The 19,481-nt window shown below is 52.7% G+C and overlaps 1 protein-coding gene across 2 annotated transcripts; it reads right to left on the bottom strand.

Moving 5' to 3' along the window:
• Nucleotides 1-11: 11 nt before the first annotated feature.
• On the bottom strand, nucleotides 12-18,955 carry Npr2 (natriuretic peptide receptor 2). 2 transcript variants are annotated; one of them, XM_006986011.2, is made up of 22 exons: nucleotides 17,595-18,939; nucleotides 16,681-16,886; nucleotides 10,588-10,701; nucleotides 10,219-10,354; nucleotides 9,907-10,001; nucleotides 9,604-9,736; nucleotides 9,300-9,384; nucleotides 7,709-7,829; nucleotides 7,473-7,547; nucleotides 7,202-7,279; nucleotides 6,877-6,981; nucleotides 6,687-6,758; nucleotides 4,140-4,299; nucleotides 3,737-3,892; nucleotides 3,491-3,659; nucleotides 3,192-3,338; nucleotides 2,766-2,889; nucleotides 2,573-2,641; nucleotides 953-1,127; nucleotides 784-882; nucleotides 442-533; nucleotides 12-328 (listed from the first exon to the last, which is right to left on the bottom strand). In XM_006986011.2, exons 1-22 carry the CDS (start codon nucleotides 18,259-18,261, stop codon nucleotides 263-265), a joined length of 3,144 nt encoding a protein of 1,047 aa, XP_006986073.1. In that variant the 5' UTR covers nucleotides 18,262-18,939; the 3' UTR covers nucleotides 12-262. The 2 variants fall into 2 exon arrangements, with proteins under 2 accessions (XP_006986073.1, XP_015860098.1); XM_016004612.2 differs by lacking the exon at nucleotides 7,473-7,547 and having other exon boundaries at nucleotides 17,595-18,955.
• Between the last annotated feature and the right edge of the window lie 526 nt (nucleotides 18,956-19,481).

The following is a 19,481-nucleotide window of genomic DNA, read 5'->3' as shown; positions in this document are numbered from 1 at the left end:
TGACACCATGATTTGTTGTTGTTGTTTTATACTTGGACAAAATATTCTGGTCTAGATACAGATATTTACAAGAAGCCGGGGAGGGCAGGTATATGTACAAGGCTAGGCTGCGGAGGGCTATGACTTCCATATAAGGCAGGGTTGGTGTGTGTGTGTGTGCATGTTTTCCATCTCATATGTCACTGTCTGGCTTTTGTTGTGTGGAGAGACGGTGGCCATTGCCCATCAAAGTACCAGCAGCAGGAGATTGTCTGGCTTGGGTTTACAGGAGTCCGGGAGGTCCTTTCCGCTCTCCTAAGAGCCAATAAGTTCGCATTTTTCCTTTTCCCTGGAGGCAAGGGAGCAAGCATAGTTCAGATTTTTCTGTATTAGTGCCTTCGTCGCCCTCTCTTCCCCCACTTTTACCCTCCCATGATCCACTCCCCCGGGGCCTGCCATCACCTTCATCTCCACATCCCCACGGAGCTCTAGCTGGAAGCATCCTAGCTCATCCAGGGCATCCTTGGTGGTCGAGGAGACATGGATCTTTAGAGCTGGGGTAGTGTAGACCAGGAGCGGAGGGAGGAAGACAAGTCAAAGAAAAGGCAAGAGGAAAAAATTACCCGAGCAGCCACCCCTCAGGAAGCCCCCATCCCTCCCAATGCACATTTCTAAGAATCAATATATGCCCAAGGAGAGGGCACTTAAGAACTACCCAACTCAGAGACATGGAGGAACTCCAGAAAGAAGAAAAGAGCAAGACAGATCCAGGTCAAGGTTGGAGTTAAAGGTTGATGTCCTTACCTTGACCATTAGACTCCATTCGAGAAGCAGTGTTTACTGTGTCTCCAAAAAGACAGTACCGGGGCATCTTCAGACCAACAACGCCAGCACAGACTGGCCCTGTAAAAACAAGCTGGTTGGGAGAGATCCGGACAAGTAGACCCTAGGGCTGGGTGAGAATCAGCCTTACCAGTATGGACGCCTATACGTAACCTCAACTGGTCATGGGGTCGATGGCGGATGCGAAAGGAAGAAACTGCATCTAATAACGCGAGGGCCATGCGAGCAATTTCCGGTGCGTGGCGCTGACCGTTTCGGCCTGGAAGGCCAGAGACCACCATGTAGGCATCTCCAATGGTTTCCACCTGATTTAAAGGGAATATTAAAAGGTCATCTGTGGGTTCAGGTAGTTAGGACACTGGATGCTCTCCCAGAGGACCTGAGTTCAGTTCCCAGCACCACATGGCAGCTCAAACCCCCGTAACTCCACTTGGCACTCTCTTCTGGCCTCCATGGGCAACTGCGTGCATGTGGCATACATTCACAAAGATATATGAACATAAAATAATAAAACTAGGGGTTGGGGATTTAGCTCAGTGGTAGAGCACTTGCCTAGCAAGCACAAGGTCCTGGGTTCAGTCCTCAGCTCCCCCCCCCCAAAAAAAATAATAAACCTACTTTGAAGAGGTCATTTCTAGCTATATCAGTGGGAGTGAGAAAGGGAGACAAGATGGGCACTTCCAGGAGTCATCCTGACAGCCTGGGAGGCCGTGATTGGCCAGATTGACTAGGAACTACATGCCATGGTCGTGAGAATTCGGATGTGAGGAGGTCAGACAGGGAAGTAGTTAACTCTCCTCCTCCCTACCCCAGCATCTGGTGAATACCCAGTGGACAGGAGCGGGATCCTAATCAAAGAGTCGGAAGGCTCTAAGAAGGTAAAGCAGGCTCAATAACATGCACCAGACAGCCTGACTGTCAGAGGGAAGAAGCACCCACTTGACTTTGATGATTGTACCAAACCTATGATGCACAATGAAATGTGTGGGGGAGACCACTAAGTATTTAGGGATGGGGGGGTATTGTGTCTAAAACTTCTGATCAAATGATCCCAAAAATAATTATGTGAGCTTTTAAAAATGAAATAGAACTGGGATGTCATCAGACAGCAGAACAGATTAGCATGGGGAAAGTGTGCACGCACACGCGCACACACACGCACACGCACACGCACGTGCACACACACAAGTCAGAGGACAACCTGTGGGAGACGGTTCTCAAATAGATTCCAGGGATCAAACCTGAGTCACCAGGCTTGGCGCCTTTACCCGGTGAGCCGTGTCCCCAGCCCATCCGTTGTCCTATACCTACTCTATTACTGCAACAAGTGAGGCAGAGAGGCCCTGTTGCTTGCCTAAGGCCACAGAATTATCTATGAAATCAGTGTTTTTACTTCCAAGGACAATTAAGCTGACTCAGCGACTTTAACAAAGAGCTTTATAACATGTAATCGAGCCTTGCCCCTCACCCCCAGTCAGTCTGTGCCCACATCCTCTGTGAGTCCTCTGGAAGGTGTCTATATTAATACCCCAGAGAGAGGAACTAACGCATGCGATGGCCGTGATTAGGGAGCCCCACGAATCACAGGTGTCGGACCAGAGTGTCCACGTTTGCTGGAATCACATCCAATAAAGAGCACTGGGGTGCTGGAGGAACTTGGGGAGCACTGACGGTGGAGTGGGTATGGTATGGGGGTTCAGGAAACCATGTTTCAAATGGGTCTTAGAAGGAGGGCGGCCCCAGCTCTCACCTTGTAGACATCGAAGTTGTCGATTATGGCATCAAAGCAGGTATAGAGGTCATTAAGAAGCGTCACCACCTAACAGGATGGGAAAGCAGAGGCTCTGAAATTCCCAAACCAAAAGACGGAAGGACTCTAGAGCGGACTAGTCCACTGAGGCTCCCAGGACCCCGTGCCCGCTGCGCCTGCTCGCACCCCTCACCTGCATGGGGGTGCTCTCCGCTGACAGCGCCGTGAAGCCCACGATGTCACTGAAGTAGATGGTGACGCTGTCAAAGGCCTCTGCCTGGACTGTCTCTCCCCGTTTTAACTGCTCTGCCACAGAACTAGGAAGCAAGGGGACACCATCAGCCCAACCCCAGGGAAGGGGTGGGGGGGTTGGGGAGGACGGTGTGTGGCCGCAGCACCGCCAAGCTGCAACATGAACGCTGGCTTTGGTGGAAGAAAGGGAAAGTGGTTGAGAGGAGGGCACCTAGTGCACAGTGGGGGCCCAAGTGGCGGGGAGCGGTGAGGGGACCCACTGGCAAGAAGCAGCACTGTAGGGTTCCCAGGGTTGCAAAAGAGTTCTCAGATGCTGGATGAGGCAGAACCCAAGGAAATTCTGGAAAAAGGCGGGCAAAGGTCTTACTGGGGTAGAATTTGATAGAGCAGCGCCTCGGCTTTGCGTTTCTCCTCTAGGTAGGCCTGTGTGCGCTCCTCCACCAGCTTTTCCAGGTTATTGGCATACTGTTCCATGCGCAGCAAGAGGTTGTCCAATATACTCGTACCGCCCTCCCTGCGGGGAGGCCAGGATATGACACCTGCTCCAAGGTCCTCGAGACTAACAGGACTTCCTGTCCAACCCACCCTTGGGGTCCACCAGCCTCATCCACTAAGGATGATGAAGTTCCCGCCCCGGGGAGCCTCTGAGCCTCAGTGCCCTCTCACTTGTTAAACCGGCGAATGAAGCCCTTGATTTGTCCAAAGTCTGGACGTTCCGCTGGGTCCTGGGCCCAGCATCTCTCCATCAGCAAAACCAGCTCTTCATTCAGTTGTGTGCGGTCAATGCTCGGCCGGAAATATGGCCGCTGGCCATTCCGAACCTTCTGGACAATCTCTGAGGGTGACAGAAAATGTGGATGAAGAACAAGGCTCCCCTAGCAGGAGAGGCTGTGAATAGCAACTGACTCTCACCTTTGGGACTGAGATCCAGGCCTTCCAAGTAGAAGGGGCCACTTCGCAGTGCTATTTCCTGTAGGATGATGGCAAAGCTGTAGACATCTGCCTTCTGCATGCCTGTGGTTGGCAAGGAGTTCCCACTAAGCAGTTCTGGGGCAGTCCACAGCTTCTCTGCAAAGAGTGAACAGGCTGGCTAGGTCGCCTAACTAGGACATCCTGGGTTCCACCTGGGCTCATCCCATGTCACTGCTACTGGTCTACCTCTTACAGCCTCCCTTGGGGGCCCCCAAGTCACTGCTACTGGTCTACCTCTCATGTCCTCTCTGGGAGGGAATGATCAAGGCCTGAAGAGCAGTACAAAAGGTAGGTGGCGGGGGGCAGGGGGGGGTTGGGGGAGTGACACAGGAAGTAGTCTCACTGGCATAGAGGGCATGGCTGTCATCGGGTTCCGCAGTTGATCGGAAGCTAGCCAGACCATAATCTGTTATTTTGAGCACGAAACGACTATCCACCACACAGTTGGAGGACTTGAGGCTTCCGTGAGATGAAATAATGCTGTTGTGGAGAAAGGCCATACCCTGCAGGATACAGAGGAAGTGTTTGGACCATATGTGGCTTAGGCCACCCCAGGCCACTCACCAAAAATCATTAGAAACGGAAGGATCTTGAGACGGTAAAAACAAGCTGAGCTGAGACGGTGTCCCTTGTAGAGCTTCTACTCAAGGAAGCAGGCAGAATGGGAGAGCCACCCTTCCTAGTACAGTGAATAGCATCTAGGTGCCTGGGTACAGGGGATGGGGAAACGCTCATAAGCAGGGATAAGGAGAACCACCAATCATTGCCCTGGAAACGGCAGTCTTCTGAATAGCGAAGGGGACAGCCAAAACTAACATGGCACCTGAAGTGGCTTCACGTTCCTAGCAACAAATTAGGAAGACACGGCTCAAGACTCTGGCCTGCCCACCAGAAGCACCACAGTTGTGAGGTCTGGTGGGTAGCACTATGTAGGAAGCAGGTTGTGGTGGGGGTGAATGAGGTCTACTAGAGGAATGCCAGACCAGACAGGAGTGAAGAATACGGTAAATCGGCAAAATGTGAAAAACAGAGGTGAGAAATAACCACCAAGCCAACGCAGAAGCATGGCTTCCTGGAAGAGGCAGAGAAGGCAGAACTTTGCCTCCCAGAATTTAAAGGCTGGTCCTGGGAGGACAAGGCTGTGCTTCCCCAAACAGAAACTCTGGAAGCCCACCAGACAGGTCTGGAAAAGGATAGAGGCTGTGCGTGGTAAGTAACCAGAATCCACGGTGTAAACGGTAAGCTCGGTAAGCTCTGGCCTTGAACCACTCACGGTCTCTGAGTATCGAGAAACCCCAGGAATGCCTCAGCTGGTGAACTCACTGCTGTGGGAACTGAAAAGAAGCCCTGTTTCTCAAATGTTCATCTTCACATCTCCTGATGAGAAATACATTGCTTTTACCTAGTATTTTTCTCTCTCACTTGATGGCAAAATTATATGCGTACATTAATTTAAAAAACTTTCTAGAATTTAGCAGAAAATCAGAGCCAGAGTCGGATACGGTTAGGTGATCTCATTAGTGGGCTTTATTGGCTCCGAGACCGGCTTCTGAACCCCTGTCTAACCATGCATGATTCACCTGTGTGTCCCCATCATTTGTGGGCCTCTGGGTCATTTGAAAATAACTGACCATGGGAATGGAAACAAACATTTAGTACAATCTTCCATCTCTCTTAGTGTACACACACACACACACACACACACACACACACACACACACACACACGTTTGGATTTTTTTAATTTCAGTCTCTAACCAGGTGTGGTGGTACACACATATAGTGTTGGCATTTGGGAGATGGAGACAGTATGAAATCCTGTCTCAAAAAGAAATCAAAAGCCAGGAGTGGGGGGCTGGAGAGATGGCTCAGTGGTTAAGAGCACTAACTGTTCTTCCAGAGGGCCCAGGTTCAATTCCCAGCACCCACATGGCAGCTCACAACTGTCTGTAATTCCAAGATCTGACACCCTCACACAGACATACATGCAGGCAAAACACCAATGCACATAAAATAAAAATGAATTATAAAATAATAAAAGCCAGGAGTGTCACACGCTATTAATCCCAGCACACAGGAGGCAGAGGCAGGCATATCTCTGGGTTCAAGGTCAGCCTGGTCTACAGATCGAGGTCCAGGTCAGTCAGGATTACAGTGACACCCAGTCTCCAAAAAATCAGTTAGATTTCAATATATTAGTTAAAGACTAGCATGTCTTCAGCAGCTCGTGAAAGAACAGACGTGCCAAATACTGGTCAAAGTATCAAATAAGAGGAGGTAAGTGTTTGGAGACCTCACTCGTCTTTCTGCTGCTCAAGGGATTTGGTTCTGTTTGTTTTGTTTTAAGACAGATTCGAACTGTGATGCTCAGGCTGCGCCCAATCCTCCTGTCTCAGTAAGTGCTGGGATTAGGGTGTGTACTGCCAGCACCCAGCTAAGGCATGTCTTTTCCTTGTTTTTGTTTGCTTAATATTCTTTTTCTGGATAGGATCTTATTCTGCGGTCCAAACTGGCCTGAAACTCACCTTGGAGTATTGGCTGGGCTCAAAAATCATAGCATACCTCCTGCCTCAGTTTCCCATACGATGGCATGTCCAGCTATAGCTAAGAGATTTTAGCATCTCCCCCCTCCCCTGCTTTGAGGTAAAAGAGAGACTAGAAAAACATTTAAGATATCTGGGACAGGAAGACAAGAACCCTCTCTCTGGGTGCAGGGCTGCTATGGTAGATCAAAGCTGCCCCAATGATAACCCAGAACCCCTGTCTACCCAGTGCCACCCAAGCACTGGAGCAGGGGGCACTGGTTGAGGTCTAGGAGAAAAACTGTAGCAAAGACTGAACACTGGAGGCATTTTTAGTGGACGAAGTCAGGAGGGTTGGAGAAGACTCACCTTCACAAGATCATTAATGAGTGAATAGCGAAACATCCAGTCCAAATTGATGCTGTCATTTTCTAGAATGTCCTGGCAAGGGACGTGGAAGAGATCAGTATCAGTCCTAAGTCTCGCTGGCTATCACTTGGCACGGTATGACTTTAGGACCGCCCCTGCCCCCCCACACTCTCCCACACCTGTCCCTCACCTGTAAGCTCCCACGAGGACAATACTCAGTGACGATGCAGATGTTGGGAGGGTCTATGCAGGCTCCGATGAAGCGAGTGAGATGGTTGAACTGAACATCTCTCATCTAGCAGAAAAACAAGAGAACATGAGAACTGGCAGCGTCAAGTTTTAGATACAGAAACACACTACTGTGAGAAATGACCTTTCTCCTACTTATGCCTATGATGGGAAATCAGTGATAAATAAATAAGCCCCTGACCCTCTTAGCCAGTTGGCCATTCCATGGTTTCCTCACTTCTTCCTCCCTATCTACCCTCACCTCCCACTCATACCCAAGTACGTACGTGTTTGAGTTCAAACAGAACTTGCCGGGTCAGCTCAATGCGCTTCTTATTCACGTGTTTGATGGCAACAACATTTCCCTAAGGTGCAGGTGGAGAGAGAAAAGGAAATGCAGCATCAGAAGGCGTGTCGGAGAAATCCTGGAGAACTGAGAGCATCCAGGAGCTTAGCTGGGTGCAGAGAGGGGACCGTGAGGGGCAAGAGGTTCAGGGGTAGATGGGCATGAGACACAATGAAATGGTCGGGAACCAGGACAAGCAGACGACTCTTCACCTTGAAGTGACCGGTGTTGGCAAAGATCTGGTATTTCCCATGGGCTGTCATGAGCGAGCCGTAACTGGATCCCCGCTGGGGCCAAGGGCAACATGGAGGCGGAAGGATGAGAGGAACATTAGATGGTGGTGGTAGATGCAAGGGGCGGTCATTACAAGCCAGTGTGCTGGGAAAGGTCCAGGGTAAGACAGACCGGGGAACAGGAACTCAGAGGAGGTGGGGAGCCGAGGACTCACCAGCGACAGCGTCAGGCGGCTGCCTGCACCTTTATGGTAGCGATCCGAGTTGCCAAACTGCAGTTCTTCCCAGCGAATGCGCCACAGCATGCTAGCCAGCTCCTTCTCCAGCATTAGTTTTCTGTAGGGACCGCACAGCTCAGCCGCTAGCCAACCCCTGTCCTGCCACCCACTACACTGCCAGAGAGCTACAGCCGTTATTACCGCAGAGTCGGGACTGGGACAGAGTCGGGACTGGGACAGAAGGAAACATGCGCCACACTCTGGTGAGGGCCTAAGTGCCCTCAGGGTTAGAGGCAAATTGGTTTGGTTTAGTTTTGAGAAAGGGTCCAGGTGGACCTCAAACTCATGAAGATCGTCCTGCTTCAGCCTTCCAAATGCTGGGATTATAGATGTGAACTCCACACACAGCTGTAGTTCTCTCTCTCTCTCTCTCTCTCTCTCTCTCTCTCTCTCTCTCTCTTCTCTCCCATTTTGTCCCTTACCTCTCCTCTCTCTTCAGGAGAAAAGTTTCCTTTCTCCAGGCTAGGAGTCAAACTATGGCCTTGAACATGCTAGGCAAGAGTTCTACCATTGAGCAGCTCCACCCCCAATCTATAGATAAACTAGGGCATCCAGTCTTCCACCATGTGAAGACAGTGAAACACTACTTTCTGCACATCAGAAAGCGCACCCTCACTACACACAGGATTTGTTGGTGACTTGATCTTGGATTTCCCAAATATCCAGAACTGTGATTTTTTTTGTTGTTGCACATTAGCGGGAGTGGGGTGGGGGAGGGGAGCCAGGGACAACCAGTCCATAGAAATTTACCTTTGATCCTAACTCTACTCAAAATCGGTACTCAAGGGATGGAGAGATGGCTAAGTGGTTAGAAGCACCTACTACTCTTCCAGACGATCCCAGTTCAATTCCAAGCACCCATCCTGAGTAGCTCATAACTGCCTGTAACTCAGAGTCCTGGAGTTCTGATGGCCTCTCTGGCCTCTACAGGCATCTATACCTGCATGTGGTATACATTCACATAGACACACAGGAGATACATAAATAAAAAATAATTTTTAAAAATCAGTATTCATAGTTGGGCATGGTGGAGGATGTCTTTAATCCCAGCACTTGAAAGACAAAGGTAGGCAAATCTCAGAGGATTTCAGGCCAGCCTGGTCTACATAGCAAGTTCCAGACCAGCCAGAGCTCTACAAATGAGACCCTATCTCAAACAAACAAACAAACAAACAAACAAAAATCAGTAGTCAAACAAGGCACTATGGCACACATCTGTAATCCCAGCACTCAGGAGGCTAAGGGCGTAGGATCTTGAGTTCAAAGCCAGCCTGAGCTACATAGCAAGATTTTGTCTCAAAACAAAAACAAAAACAAAATCACTAGTCTACCCAGGTTACAGACAAAAGCAAAGTGAACATCTAGGATGCAGGGCAACCAAATTAAAAGGCTGGTGAGGAAGGTGCTAGTCCGAGAGACCCACACCAGGTACATTGGTCACCCCCACCCCACGTAACAGGGACCCCTGACCTCAGCCAGCGGCCACATGGCAAGACGGAGGCAAGGAACAGGAACACTTAGAACTCACCGGAAAATTAGGAAGCTGGAAACACCGAACATGATGAAGGTGATCCCTGTGCCCAGGGCCACAATCGCCAGAGTGGAAAGTGGGGCTGAAGAAGGGAAGAGAGAGACCCTGAGGAGGACTGGAGAGGGCTGAGGGGGGAGCAGACATGGGTGCCAGGGGTGCGCGGCTTTCTTGAGGGAGAGAAGTGAGGAGAGAGCTGCAGACAAGGATGGAAGACAGCCAGGAGCGGGAGCGGGGGTCAGAGGCAGCGCGCAGGGGGCCGGGTAAGTGGGGGGGACTGTTCCCAGTCCCTACACACACCCACTTTTATCACAGGATGGGTCGTCCAAGTCAAAGGCACAGGGGGGGTTGTCCAAAGGTGGGACCCCCTTCACCCAGGGAATAGGCCGGCCTGTCCACCAGATCTGCTTCTCGGCTCCTGAGTAGTGAGCTGCGGGCTGTGAGGAAGCAGAGCACTGGGCCCACGGGCCTGCCCCCCAGCCTCCTCCCTGAGACTCCCACCGTGACACAGGTCCGGCACCGGGAGCAAGCTCCTGCCCCAGGACCACTGATTCTGTCCCCACTGGACTCTAGGGCCACTCTCTCTTCCCTGTCCTCTCCCCGTCACCTGGAAATCCCCAGAGTCCAAGTCTCCCATGGCCCACAGGACAAAATCAGTCTCGCGGTCATTGTTCTTGTCCATGACAACTAGTCCAGTTACACCTAAGATTAAAAAAAAAAAAAAACGTGTCCCTCACTTTGAGAGCTTCCTCGGCCCCCCCCCCCCCCCCCGTTGCCCTAATCTGGCTGAGTCTGTCCCACTCTGCCTGTTCCTGACCCCCCGCCCCCACCAACTCTCCTTGGAGTGTCTCTTCTTCTGCTCACTCCACTCCTGAGCCTGCTGTCAGCCCTCAGTTCTCCATTCACCCCCTCCCATTACCGTGGTATCTCCGTCCCTGCATCTTCTCCACAATTCGAAGTCCGTCTTCCCGGGTGCCTCCTTCCTGTATCGTCTCATTCAGGACTTGGGCGTAGAGCAGGATGCCATCGTAGAAACAGCCAGCGATGAGGTTCATCTGGGGACAGCAACTTCAGCACCACTCTCCCAATGTCCCGTGAGGCCCCTTTCCCGCCCTGCAGCATCCCTCTGCCTCTCCGCTTTCCCAGCTTCCTTCTCTCCTTCTCTTACCCCTATGGTGGCATCTTTATCCACCTGGTCCCAGGGGTGAAAAGGTAATATCCTGGATGAAAGTGACGCCCAAAGCGTGGCTTGCTCACAGACTACTCTGGCTTTCTGAGATCTACTCACCAGGGATGGGGCCAGCTCCACACCAAAGTCTTCCCGGGCTCTGACCAGCAGGCGATTCTGGAATTCCTGGTACTCAGGATTTGGGGGTTCTCGGTAGGTGATCACCAATACAGTCTGCATCATGGTACATGGGGGAGAGAGAACGGGAGTCTAATTGAGCGTGAGAGAAAGAAACCACTGTAGGAAAACTTGGTAAAACACACACAGTATGAAACATGCACAGGGGAGTCTGACGACTGAAATGTACTAAACCCCAAGGAAAGCACGGCGTATTGAAGGGTGGTGGCATCCCTGTATGAAAGACTGATAGGGCTGGTCTTGGAAAAGACAGCAGGAAGAAATCAGCTCCATCTACGGACTCAGCCCATCACCGTCCTTGCCTCCTGCCAGCCTACCACATTCATGGGAACTCCTCTGTCCCTACTTCCTGGGTACCCTTCAATGCCAGTACTCAGGAGGCAGAGGTGGGCAGATTTCTGTAAGTTCCAGGCCAACCAGGGCTACAGTTCTGCCCATCTGTGTTAAATGCTGATAATGCTTTCCACTGAAAGTTGACTTTTTCACAGTGGGTCACTGGTACACAGTGACTTCTCTCAGTGAATTAGATTTCAATTCCTGTGAGAAATACTTTGAGACAGTGATTCCATCTGTGAAAACCATGATTTAATTTACTGTGCCTGTAGGAAACACCTACCATAAGCAGTATGCTCATTAAGAATCAGATGTGTGTCATTTAAGTCACATGCCCACACACATTGCACAGATAAGCAATGATGCACGTGACCTCAGCCAGGCACACATTTTACTGACATGAATCAACACATCTCTGTCCTTCGCCAAACTGCTGCCCAGCTTTTCTGAGCCTCATATATGCCCCGTCTCTGGCTGCAGGACTGCTCAGCCTTGGACCACACAACTAAATGAGACCGCTCACACAGGAAATTGGTCTCACAACAGAGAAAGGCGTCAGGTCAGTATATTTTGTGAAATATGACCATGTGAAGTGACAGATTAAAATCTAGCCGTTTCAAGATAGGTATGGTGGCTCACATCTGTAATCCCAGCACTCAAGAGGCTGAGGCAGGAAGAAAGCCGTAAGATCAAGGCCAGCCTTGTCTACATAGTGAGTTCCAGGCCAACTGGGGCTACATAGTGAGACCCTATCTCATAAAACAACAACAAAATCAGAACAAAACTCTGGCCATTTTCTACCAGTTTTGTTTATTCTCATCGCAGAAAGTACACGTGGACCCCACAGACGTCCTGGATATGTCACGTGTGGTCTACAGCTATCAGTTTGTTCCAGGTAGGAAACAACGAAGTCGGTTTCTGATACGCATTCGTTATATTAGACTTGCGTTTTCTTCCTGGGGACTTTAGCTGCTGATTGTATAGTTTAACATATTCCCTCTCAGGCAGGAGAGAGAAGGAAAGGACGAGGGAGAAAGAGGAGAAGCGGGCTCCGGAGGGGAGGGGAGGACAGGAAGTGCTCCTCAGGGACAGGCTAGAGGGTTCCCTCACTGACACCTGTTCCAAAAATAGAGAGGTACGGTAGCGCTGACACATGACAGCCCGAAAGGAGCTGGGAGGCATCAGAGTGGCACCGTTTAGGCTTCAACAAAGGCAGGCGGTAGGTTTCCAACACTTTCCGGACACTGTGACTCTCCAGGTTGGACATTGTCCCCTAAGCTGGCAGCAGTCAAATTTTTTTGCCATGGGTGGCAACGCACCCCTATAATTCCAGCACTCTGGAGGCTAAGGCAGAAGCGTGGAAAGTTCAAAGTCAATTTGGGTTACACAGCAGGACCCTATCTTAAACAAAAACAAGGACTTTTTAAAATCTCTGAGTCCCTTTTCACTTAAGTGTGTGTGTGTGTGTGTGTGTGTGTGTGTGTGTGTGTGTGTGTGTGTGTATGTGTGTGCGTGCGTGAGCGCGCGCCCTCAGAACATTGAATACTCCTAGAGCTGGAGTGGCAGGAGCTTGTGAGCCACCTGACACGGGAACTGAACCCGGGACCTCTGGAAGAGCAGTGGCTGCCCTTTACCCACTGAGCCACCTCTCCAGCCCTAGTCTTGTTCTCTTTGGTTCCTGTTTTGTTGTTGGCCTCAAACTCCGGATCCTCCTGCCCCAGGCCCAGAGCGCTGGGATTATAAACCTGCTGCTAGTCAATTCTCTTCTTAAAACTAAGTGAGGACCCCAAAGGAACTTTATCTCTATCCACAGTTACCAAATTAGAAGTTAAAACCGAAACTGAGCCTGACAATCATGGAAACACAAGAACGCACGCACGAGCGTGTCCTCCGTGGCTGTCAGAGAGGTGATGTCACCCCACACTGTGATGCTTCCAGAAAACCCCACTGTGAAATCACAGAGGAACAACAACAACAGCGAATAACATCCTGGCAGTATTTTTTTTAAAACTTTTTTCACTTCCCAGTCCCCCTAAAAGGATTTCTGGGGGCCCCAGAATCCCAAGGCCACACTTAGAAAATGGCTATTCAAGAATGTTTTGCTGTGGTCACTAACTAGCTACTAATAAAAAAAAGAAAACAAACCCCAAACAAAAACAACTCCCAACACTTTCTGTACTTACTCAGAGACCGAAGAGAAGGCAAGGGTAGCTAATGGAGTCCCACTAACTCATAGTGGCCCCCAGGTGGAAAACCAAACAAGCCTTGCTGCCAAAAATAAGGAGTTCAATGGGGGGCGAGCCAAGAGGGCACCACCCACCTTGAGTCCCGCTCTGGGCCCAGCAGAGGGTGATGCCAGCCATGGCCGAAGGAACCAGGAATAGTCTCCAGGAAGGGGGACTGCCTTCCCTGGCCTTGGCCTGCGCGCTTTCTCCCATTCTGGTAGGTTGTTTTATGGCTGTTTGTTTGGAGATAGGATCTCACCAGGTAGCCCAGGCTGGCCTCAAAAGCTCGGCAACCTCCCTGTCTTAATGTCAAGTGCTGAGATTACCCATAAGGGCTGCCACACACAGCCCCTTCCCTCCATGGTGGGCCTGCATGGGTTAGGATTTCTAACCCTGCATCCTCAGTCTCTCGGTGCAAACCTGATCCTCCCAGCTTGACCGCTTGCTTAGGAAGTTCTACTCTGTTGACTTTTCTTTTTTTTTTTTTTTTTTTTTTTCTTGGTTTTTTTCGAGACAGGGTTTCTCTGTGTAGCTTTGCGCCTTTCCTGGGACTCACTTGGTAGCCCAGGCTGGCCTCGAACTCACAGAGATCCGCCTGGCTCTGCCTCCCGAGTGCTGGGATTAAAGGCGTGCGCCACCACTGCCCGGCCTCTGTTGACTTTTCTTACCTGTCCTGGTTAATTATCTTGGTTTTTGGTGCCTGGAAGGTCTACTTCTCTCTAAAATACCCCCCCACACACACATACACATTAATCTGACTCAATATCTATGTTTTAAATATCTACTACATGCTACGCACAGGGGATGTAAAGATGAACACAACCCCTGCCCTGGGACTGCAATGGCTGAATGGGAAAGGAGAATCCTATCAACACACTTAAGCTCAGCTCTTTCCCTCCCTTGGTGGCTGATACCCAGACTGCACCATGTGTTCCAGCAGGTTAGAAAGGCTCCGGACATCTACAGCCAAGGGCCCCTGCCTTATCTACCACCTTTTCAGGGTTGGCCTGAAAAGCATCTCTGGAGGAAGGGCTCACTGCTGTTTGTTCTTGGCCAGAGCTGACCACGGCCCTCCAGGCAGCCCTCCCCTCTGTCAGCCCTGGTGATGAAGCTTTTCCTGAAAACGCCTCACTCCCACCCACGTCCAGCCTTGATCTCCCCGCAGCTCATTCTTCACTGCCTGTTCCTTTATCTTAGGTCAGAACAAAAATCATCCTTTTCCCCCGTCTGAACGAGGCCTACCGTGAGGGGAGGAACCAAGAATGGACTACCTGACAGAGCTGTTGGCTGGCCAGACCTCTCCTCCCCCTCCTCTGAGGACTGGGGTCTCTTGGCTGACGGTAATTCTCATACAAGGAAGAGGGTTTTCTTTCACACATAGACTACAACCCAGGGATGAGGGTGTAGGGGGTGCTGGGCCCTTTTCTAGCATACACAAGGCCCTCGGTTGAACCCTGGGACCTAAAGAAAAAACAAAACAAAAATTCCTACCCAGAGGACTGTAGCGTCCTATGGTCCAGGAAAGGTGTCGACCTGCCTTGTCTGAACTAGCCAAGGTCCAGTCCCCTTTCTTCTCACACTACTCAGCTGTTTTTCTTCTGCTGCTGGTAACCCTTATCACCACTGAATAAGCTTGTTTCTTGTCTGTCTCGACTACTAACTGTAAACTCCAAAAAGACAGAGTGTTTCTAGTGTGTTCTGCATTGCGTACCAGTACCGAGTAAGGTGACGGTCACTGAATTCTAACAGTGAGTTGGTCTCTAAGGGACTCACCCGTGAACTAAATAATGTGCTCTAGAGTTGGCAGAATAAGAGACTCAGCTCAACCTGGGATTTAGGAATTGTTCCTTAGAAGGCAAAGTTCTGCTCGGAGTCTTACAGAACATGGAATCTTTACATAGACACAGGTAAGACGGTTGTTTTCTGGAAAAGTTACAGCATAAACAAAACCTGTCCTACACCGCCCATGTTCACGGATGACAGTCACACACTCATAGGCAAGCATGCAAACAGATATGTCATTCACAGTCAGACATGCTCACCGGTCACAACCACATGTATAATCACAGCCGCATAAGACCTTACTCACTGGAGAAGAATGGCCACCCAGGCCCAGCCCTTGTACACTCTCCTTAGAACCAAAGAATCTCAGAGTGGAAAGGATCCTAAGGTCATTCCGTAAGCCACCTCAGATACCCTTTGAGGGCTATGGATAAGTAAATAGGAAACTCTCATATACAGGGATCACTAAGAACTTGGGAGGGAATAGAGACTCATGGGTATGGTCTCAGGAAGGAGTTTAGAACAGGGTGGGGGGGTTGAAAAATAACATTCAAACAAAAGGAGCAAGTGCACTGAGGCGGCCGGTCCGGGGGCCTGGGCTGGCAAGGGCTCAGTCAGCCGGACTTCTCGGCATGAGGTCGTCAAGATACGACTGAAAGGTGCAGGCAGAGCGCTGACCGCCAGTCTTGACTGCCACGGGAAGGAGTTGGGGTTTTATTCTGTGGGGAGCAGGCTGATGAGAGTTCGGGGCAGAGGTGAGAAATGTAGAGTGGCACCGACTTTCTCTGCAAATTCTTTTGTAAATTTCTTCCTTTCTATTCCTCCTCGCATAGCCTTCGTCCAAGTCGTATTGCTGCATTCCTTGACCACCTAGAGTGCGTCCCCTCGTCTAGCGCAGCCTGGATTGTGTTATACTGCACCGTCATACAAAACCTCAAATCCCAGTCCTTAACGTTCCAAGTCCTTTATCTATGTCTTTGTCACTTGGTTTCCTGGAGGTGCTTCAGGGGAATGCTGTTTAAAGCTCCTGCCTGTGATCCCAGTACTTGGAAGGCTCGGGCTACCAGTTCAAGGCATGAGTGAGACCCTGTCTCAAACTCTCTCTCTCTCTCTCTCTCTCTCTCTCTCTCTCTCTCGTGAACCCTCCTTTCTTACCAGGCCAAACATGTGAACTCCTATCATTCCCTTGCAGGGGCTTCTGAATCCCTGCCCGCCACTCTGCAAATGTGACGTCTGCCATGAAAATTACAACAGTCTGATTGCCTTTCGCCATCCCAGCCTATATCCACCCTCTGTCCCTTAAACACCGACTCGTGAGCCCTGCTTCATGCCCAGATTCGTCTCCTTCCGTCGCTTACTGTGTTAGAATCTCACCTCGCCTCTCCCACAAGGATGGCAACCCTTTCTGGGGCAAGGCTCAGATCCTTTTCTTCCCGCCTTCCAGCTCACTGCTGGCCCTCGGGAAAGCCCCCTAAGATCTGGCGGTGGCCAAAGTTGGGCTTGGCAAGCACACTAAGTAACGGTCCCAAGTCTGGGGAGGAAGAGCAACTCTCCGATCACTTCCATTCCGTCCTGCCCGCTTCCCGGGCCTTCTGTAGGTGGGGTCCTGTGAGAAACAGACCCCCCCCCCCAACCAGCGCCTCTCTTCCCATCTCTAGTGTGGTTCCAAAGATACCTGAAAGGCCTCTCTGAGGGCCTGGGCCTGCTCCTGGGTTCGATTGTCCTGCCACGGCCGGCCTGTTGCACGTGTCGGGCCTGCTCGGAGACTCTCCCCAAAGACATCAAGGTAAAAGAAGACATAGTCCCCGTTGGTCAGATTCTCCCTCTGGGCCTGAAGCAGGATCTCATGCAGCATCTCCAGAGGGCCGCAGATATACACAACTGAGGGTACACACGACAGAAGGGCGCCCTGAGACAGCATCCAGCCCCCCGCTGCCCCCCTCTCAATCCTCCCATCACCTATCAACCGCCCAACAGATGTTCCCATCCCCCACCTGGGAGCTCACGTCGTAAGTGCCCTTGGGCCACACGGACCATCTGGCAAAAGTCAGAGCCAGACTCCAGACCCCAGAGAAAGGAGTGATGACTCCCCCCCCCCCCCGCCCCCCAAGCTGTGTTTGCTACACCTCACAGCTCCCCTTGTTCCTCTCCTACCTGCCTCTCCCCAGGCTCACAGGCACTGTGCTCACAATTTCTGTGTGAGCTTTTCCTGTTTTCCCAACCACATCTGCTGAGTCCCAAGCCCATAGACTCATCTCTGTGCTACAAAGACACCTTGGTGGTCCAGTCTAGGGAGTCTCTGCCCACAGGCAGGTGCACATTTCAGAGTAGACATCACCCATACCCACTACTCAAGGTACCCATATTGCTCTCCCAAACTCTTCACTCCCGAGTCCCAGCTTCAGCCTTGCCCACCTGTGCCTATGGCACTGAGGCTCTGTCTCCCAGGTGCTCTGTCCTCATCAGCCCCTCCGTCCCAACCATTACACGTGTCTTCTCCAAGCCTCTCTCTCTACTTTTCCGTGCTGTGCTCCAAGGACACGGTGGCCCTCCTCCCCTGTTCCTAAGACAGCCCGGGGCCACACTTACTGCGCCCGTTGGCTCTGATGAAGTGGGTGGCTTGCTCAGGGCCACCTGGCTCTCGGGCATACACCTGGTGCTGCACACTGAGGTTGCTGCCCTGCAGGGCCTCAAAGACGCCCTCGATGGTGAAGTAGTGAGGCCGGTCATCTGTGCGAGCATCCAGATACAGCAAGGCAGCCCGAGCCGTCCAATTGAAGTGCCCGTGTAATGTCACTACAAACTCACCCAGCTTGGGAGCAGAGGGGCCAGTACGAACCAGGGTACGATAGTGCTCGTTCTTAGCTGCAAAACCAGAGGCCACTGCACCCGCAGTCAGGAGGGGAAGGTGCCAGTGTGAGGCAAAGCGGGCCACAGAGGCAGCAGGGTACACACAACCGGGGCCCAAGAGAAGGTCGGGGTCATGGTACAGCTTGAGGTCCACAGCGCGCAGTGGTGCCAGGTACTCAGAGCAGGCGCCGTCTAGTTCGGAGCTGACAAACCGCAGGTCCACGGGCAGTGCCCGGCCCAGAGCCTCCACAGCCAGTGCCACAGCAGGACCCACCCGTGGCCAGGCCCAGGCATAGCTCAGGTTGTGTTCTGGCAACACCACCGCCAGCGTCAGGTTCCGCGCCCCCGGAGGACGCACCCCACCTGCCAGGGCTGCCACCAGCAGCAGCAGAGATGGCAGTGCCATGGGGATAGCGCAGCTGACCCACGGCCCCCCGAAGCAGGGGCCGCTCTGGCCTACTGGGCAGGCACAAGCACCACCCAGCCTGGAGCCGGGGGAAGAGGGCCAGGAAGAGAAGTGGGGGCCAGCTTAGTCGGCCCGGATACAGAAAGTAGTGGGGACCACGCAGGAAGGGGATCGGGGGAAGCCTGGGTCGGGAAGGAGTGGGCTACCAGCCTACAGCAGGGACCAAGGACTGAGGATAGGGTGGCAGGAGGAGGAAGGGACCAAGGGGGCCTGCGACCGGGATGAGGACAGTGAGGCGTGAAGTGGCCGGACGATCCCAAGCCGAGAAGCGGGGGATCTAAGCCTGGGATGGGGTGGGGACTTGGGGGAGGCTGGTACAAAGAAACGGCCTGGGGGCACCTCACAGCTGACCGGGCCGGGAGGGCAAAGAGCTGCGAAAAGCCGGAGCCCCGGGCCGAGGTGGGAGGGCGCCCGCCGCGGAAGGACTGGGACATGGGCAGGCAGGGAGCGAAGCGAGGCCTGCGCCGGAGGGGAGGGCAAGGCAGGGGTGACTCTCCCAGGGACGGCTTCTCCCGAAGCTCCTGCCTGGACTACCGGGCCCGGGCGCTGGTCCCATCCGGAGCTGCGGCGGCCCCGCCCGTGTCCCCTGCTCCTCTCGGCTCCGCTTCTCCCGGGCCCGTCGGCCCGCGCTGCCCGCCGCTGCCCTCCCGCCCCCCGCCTGGGCCCCCGCGCGCGCGCCGCTCGTCCAGGTCAGGTCGCCTCGGCCCGGCGCGTCTCCGCTCGCTGCGCCCGCGGCGGTGGCCGAGTGTGACTTCCCCGGCAGGCCGCCCGACCCCGCCCCTCCCCCTCCCCTCCCCTCCCCTCCCCTCCCTCCCCGCCCGGCCCCACCCTCCGGCTGCTGCTGCCTCCCCCCACCCCACCCCTGCCCGGCGCCCAGGGACCTCCCAGTCCCCAAGCCACCCGGGCGAGCGCCCCCCGGGGGGCTCCGCACCCGGGCCTCTAGGCCACCGAGGTTCCCGGGAGTCCCCACACTCTAAGGGCCTTTCTCTGCTTCCCGCAAGTCCCCTGTCCACAGGGCTGTTTCCATCTCCCTCATGCCAGGGACCCCTGGGCCTGTCTTCCCCCCTGCCCGGCTGGACACCCCGCTTTTCTTAGGGTCCATTTGCTCAATCCAATTTCCCCAGACGCTCCAGTCTCCAGGAAGCTCTCAGGAATCCCCA

Source organism: Peromyscus maniculatus, chromosome 2, assembly GCF_049852395.1.
Source record: "Peromyscus maniculatus bairdii isolate BWxNUB_F1_BW_parent chromosome 2, HU_Pman_BW_mat_3.1, whole genome shotgun sequence".
Classification (NCBI taxonomy): Eukaryota; Metazoa; Chordata; class Mammalia; order Rodentia; family Cricetidae; genus Peromyscus; species Peromyscus maniculatus.
Note: the sequence above shows the minus strand (reverse complement) of the source record. Positions and strands in the feature narration are given on the sequence as shown.

Coding starts and splice junctions, on each gene's coding strand:
- Npr2 (XM_006986011.2), bottom strand. CDS start 18,261: ATGGCACTGCCATCTCTGCTGCTGCTGGTGGCAGCCCTGGCAGGTGGG. Junction 10,702..16,680: donor CCCTCAGAGAGGCCTTTCAG/GTATCTTTGGAA, acceptor ACCATGATGCAG/ACTGTATTGGTGATCACCTA. Junction 6,982..7,201: donor TTCTGTTTGAACTCAAACAC/GTACGTACTTGG, acceptor TTTTTCTGCTAG/ATGAGAGATGTTCAGTTCAA.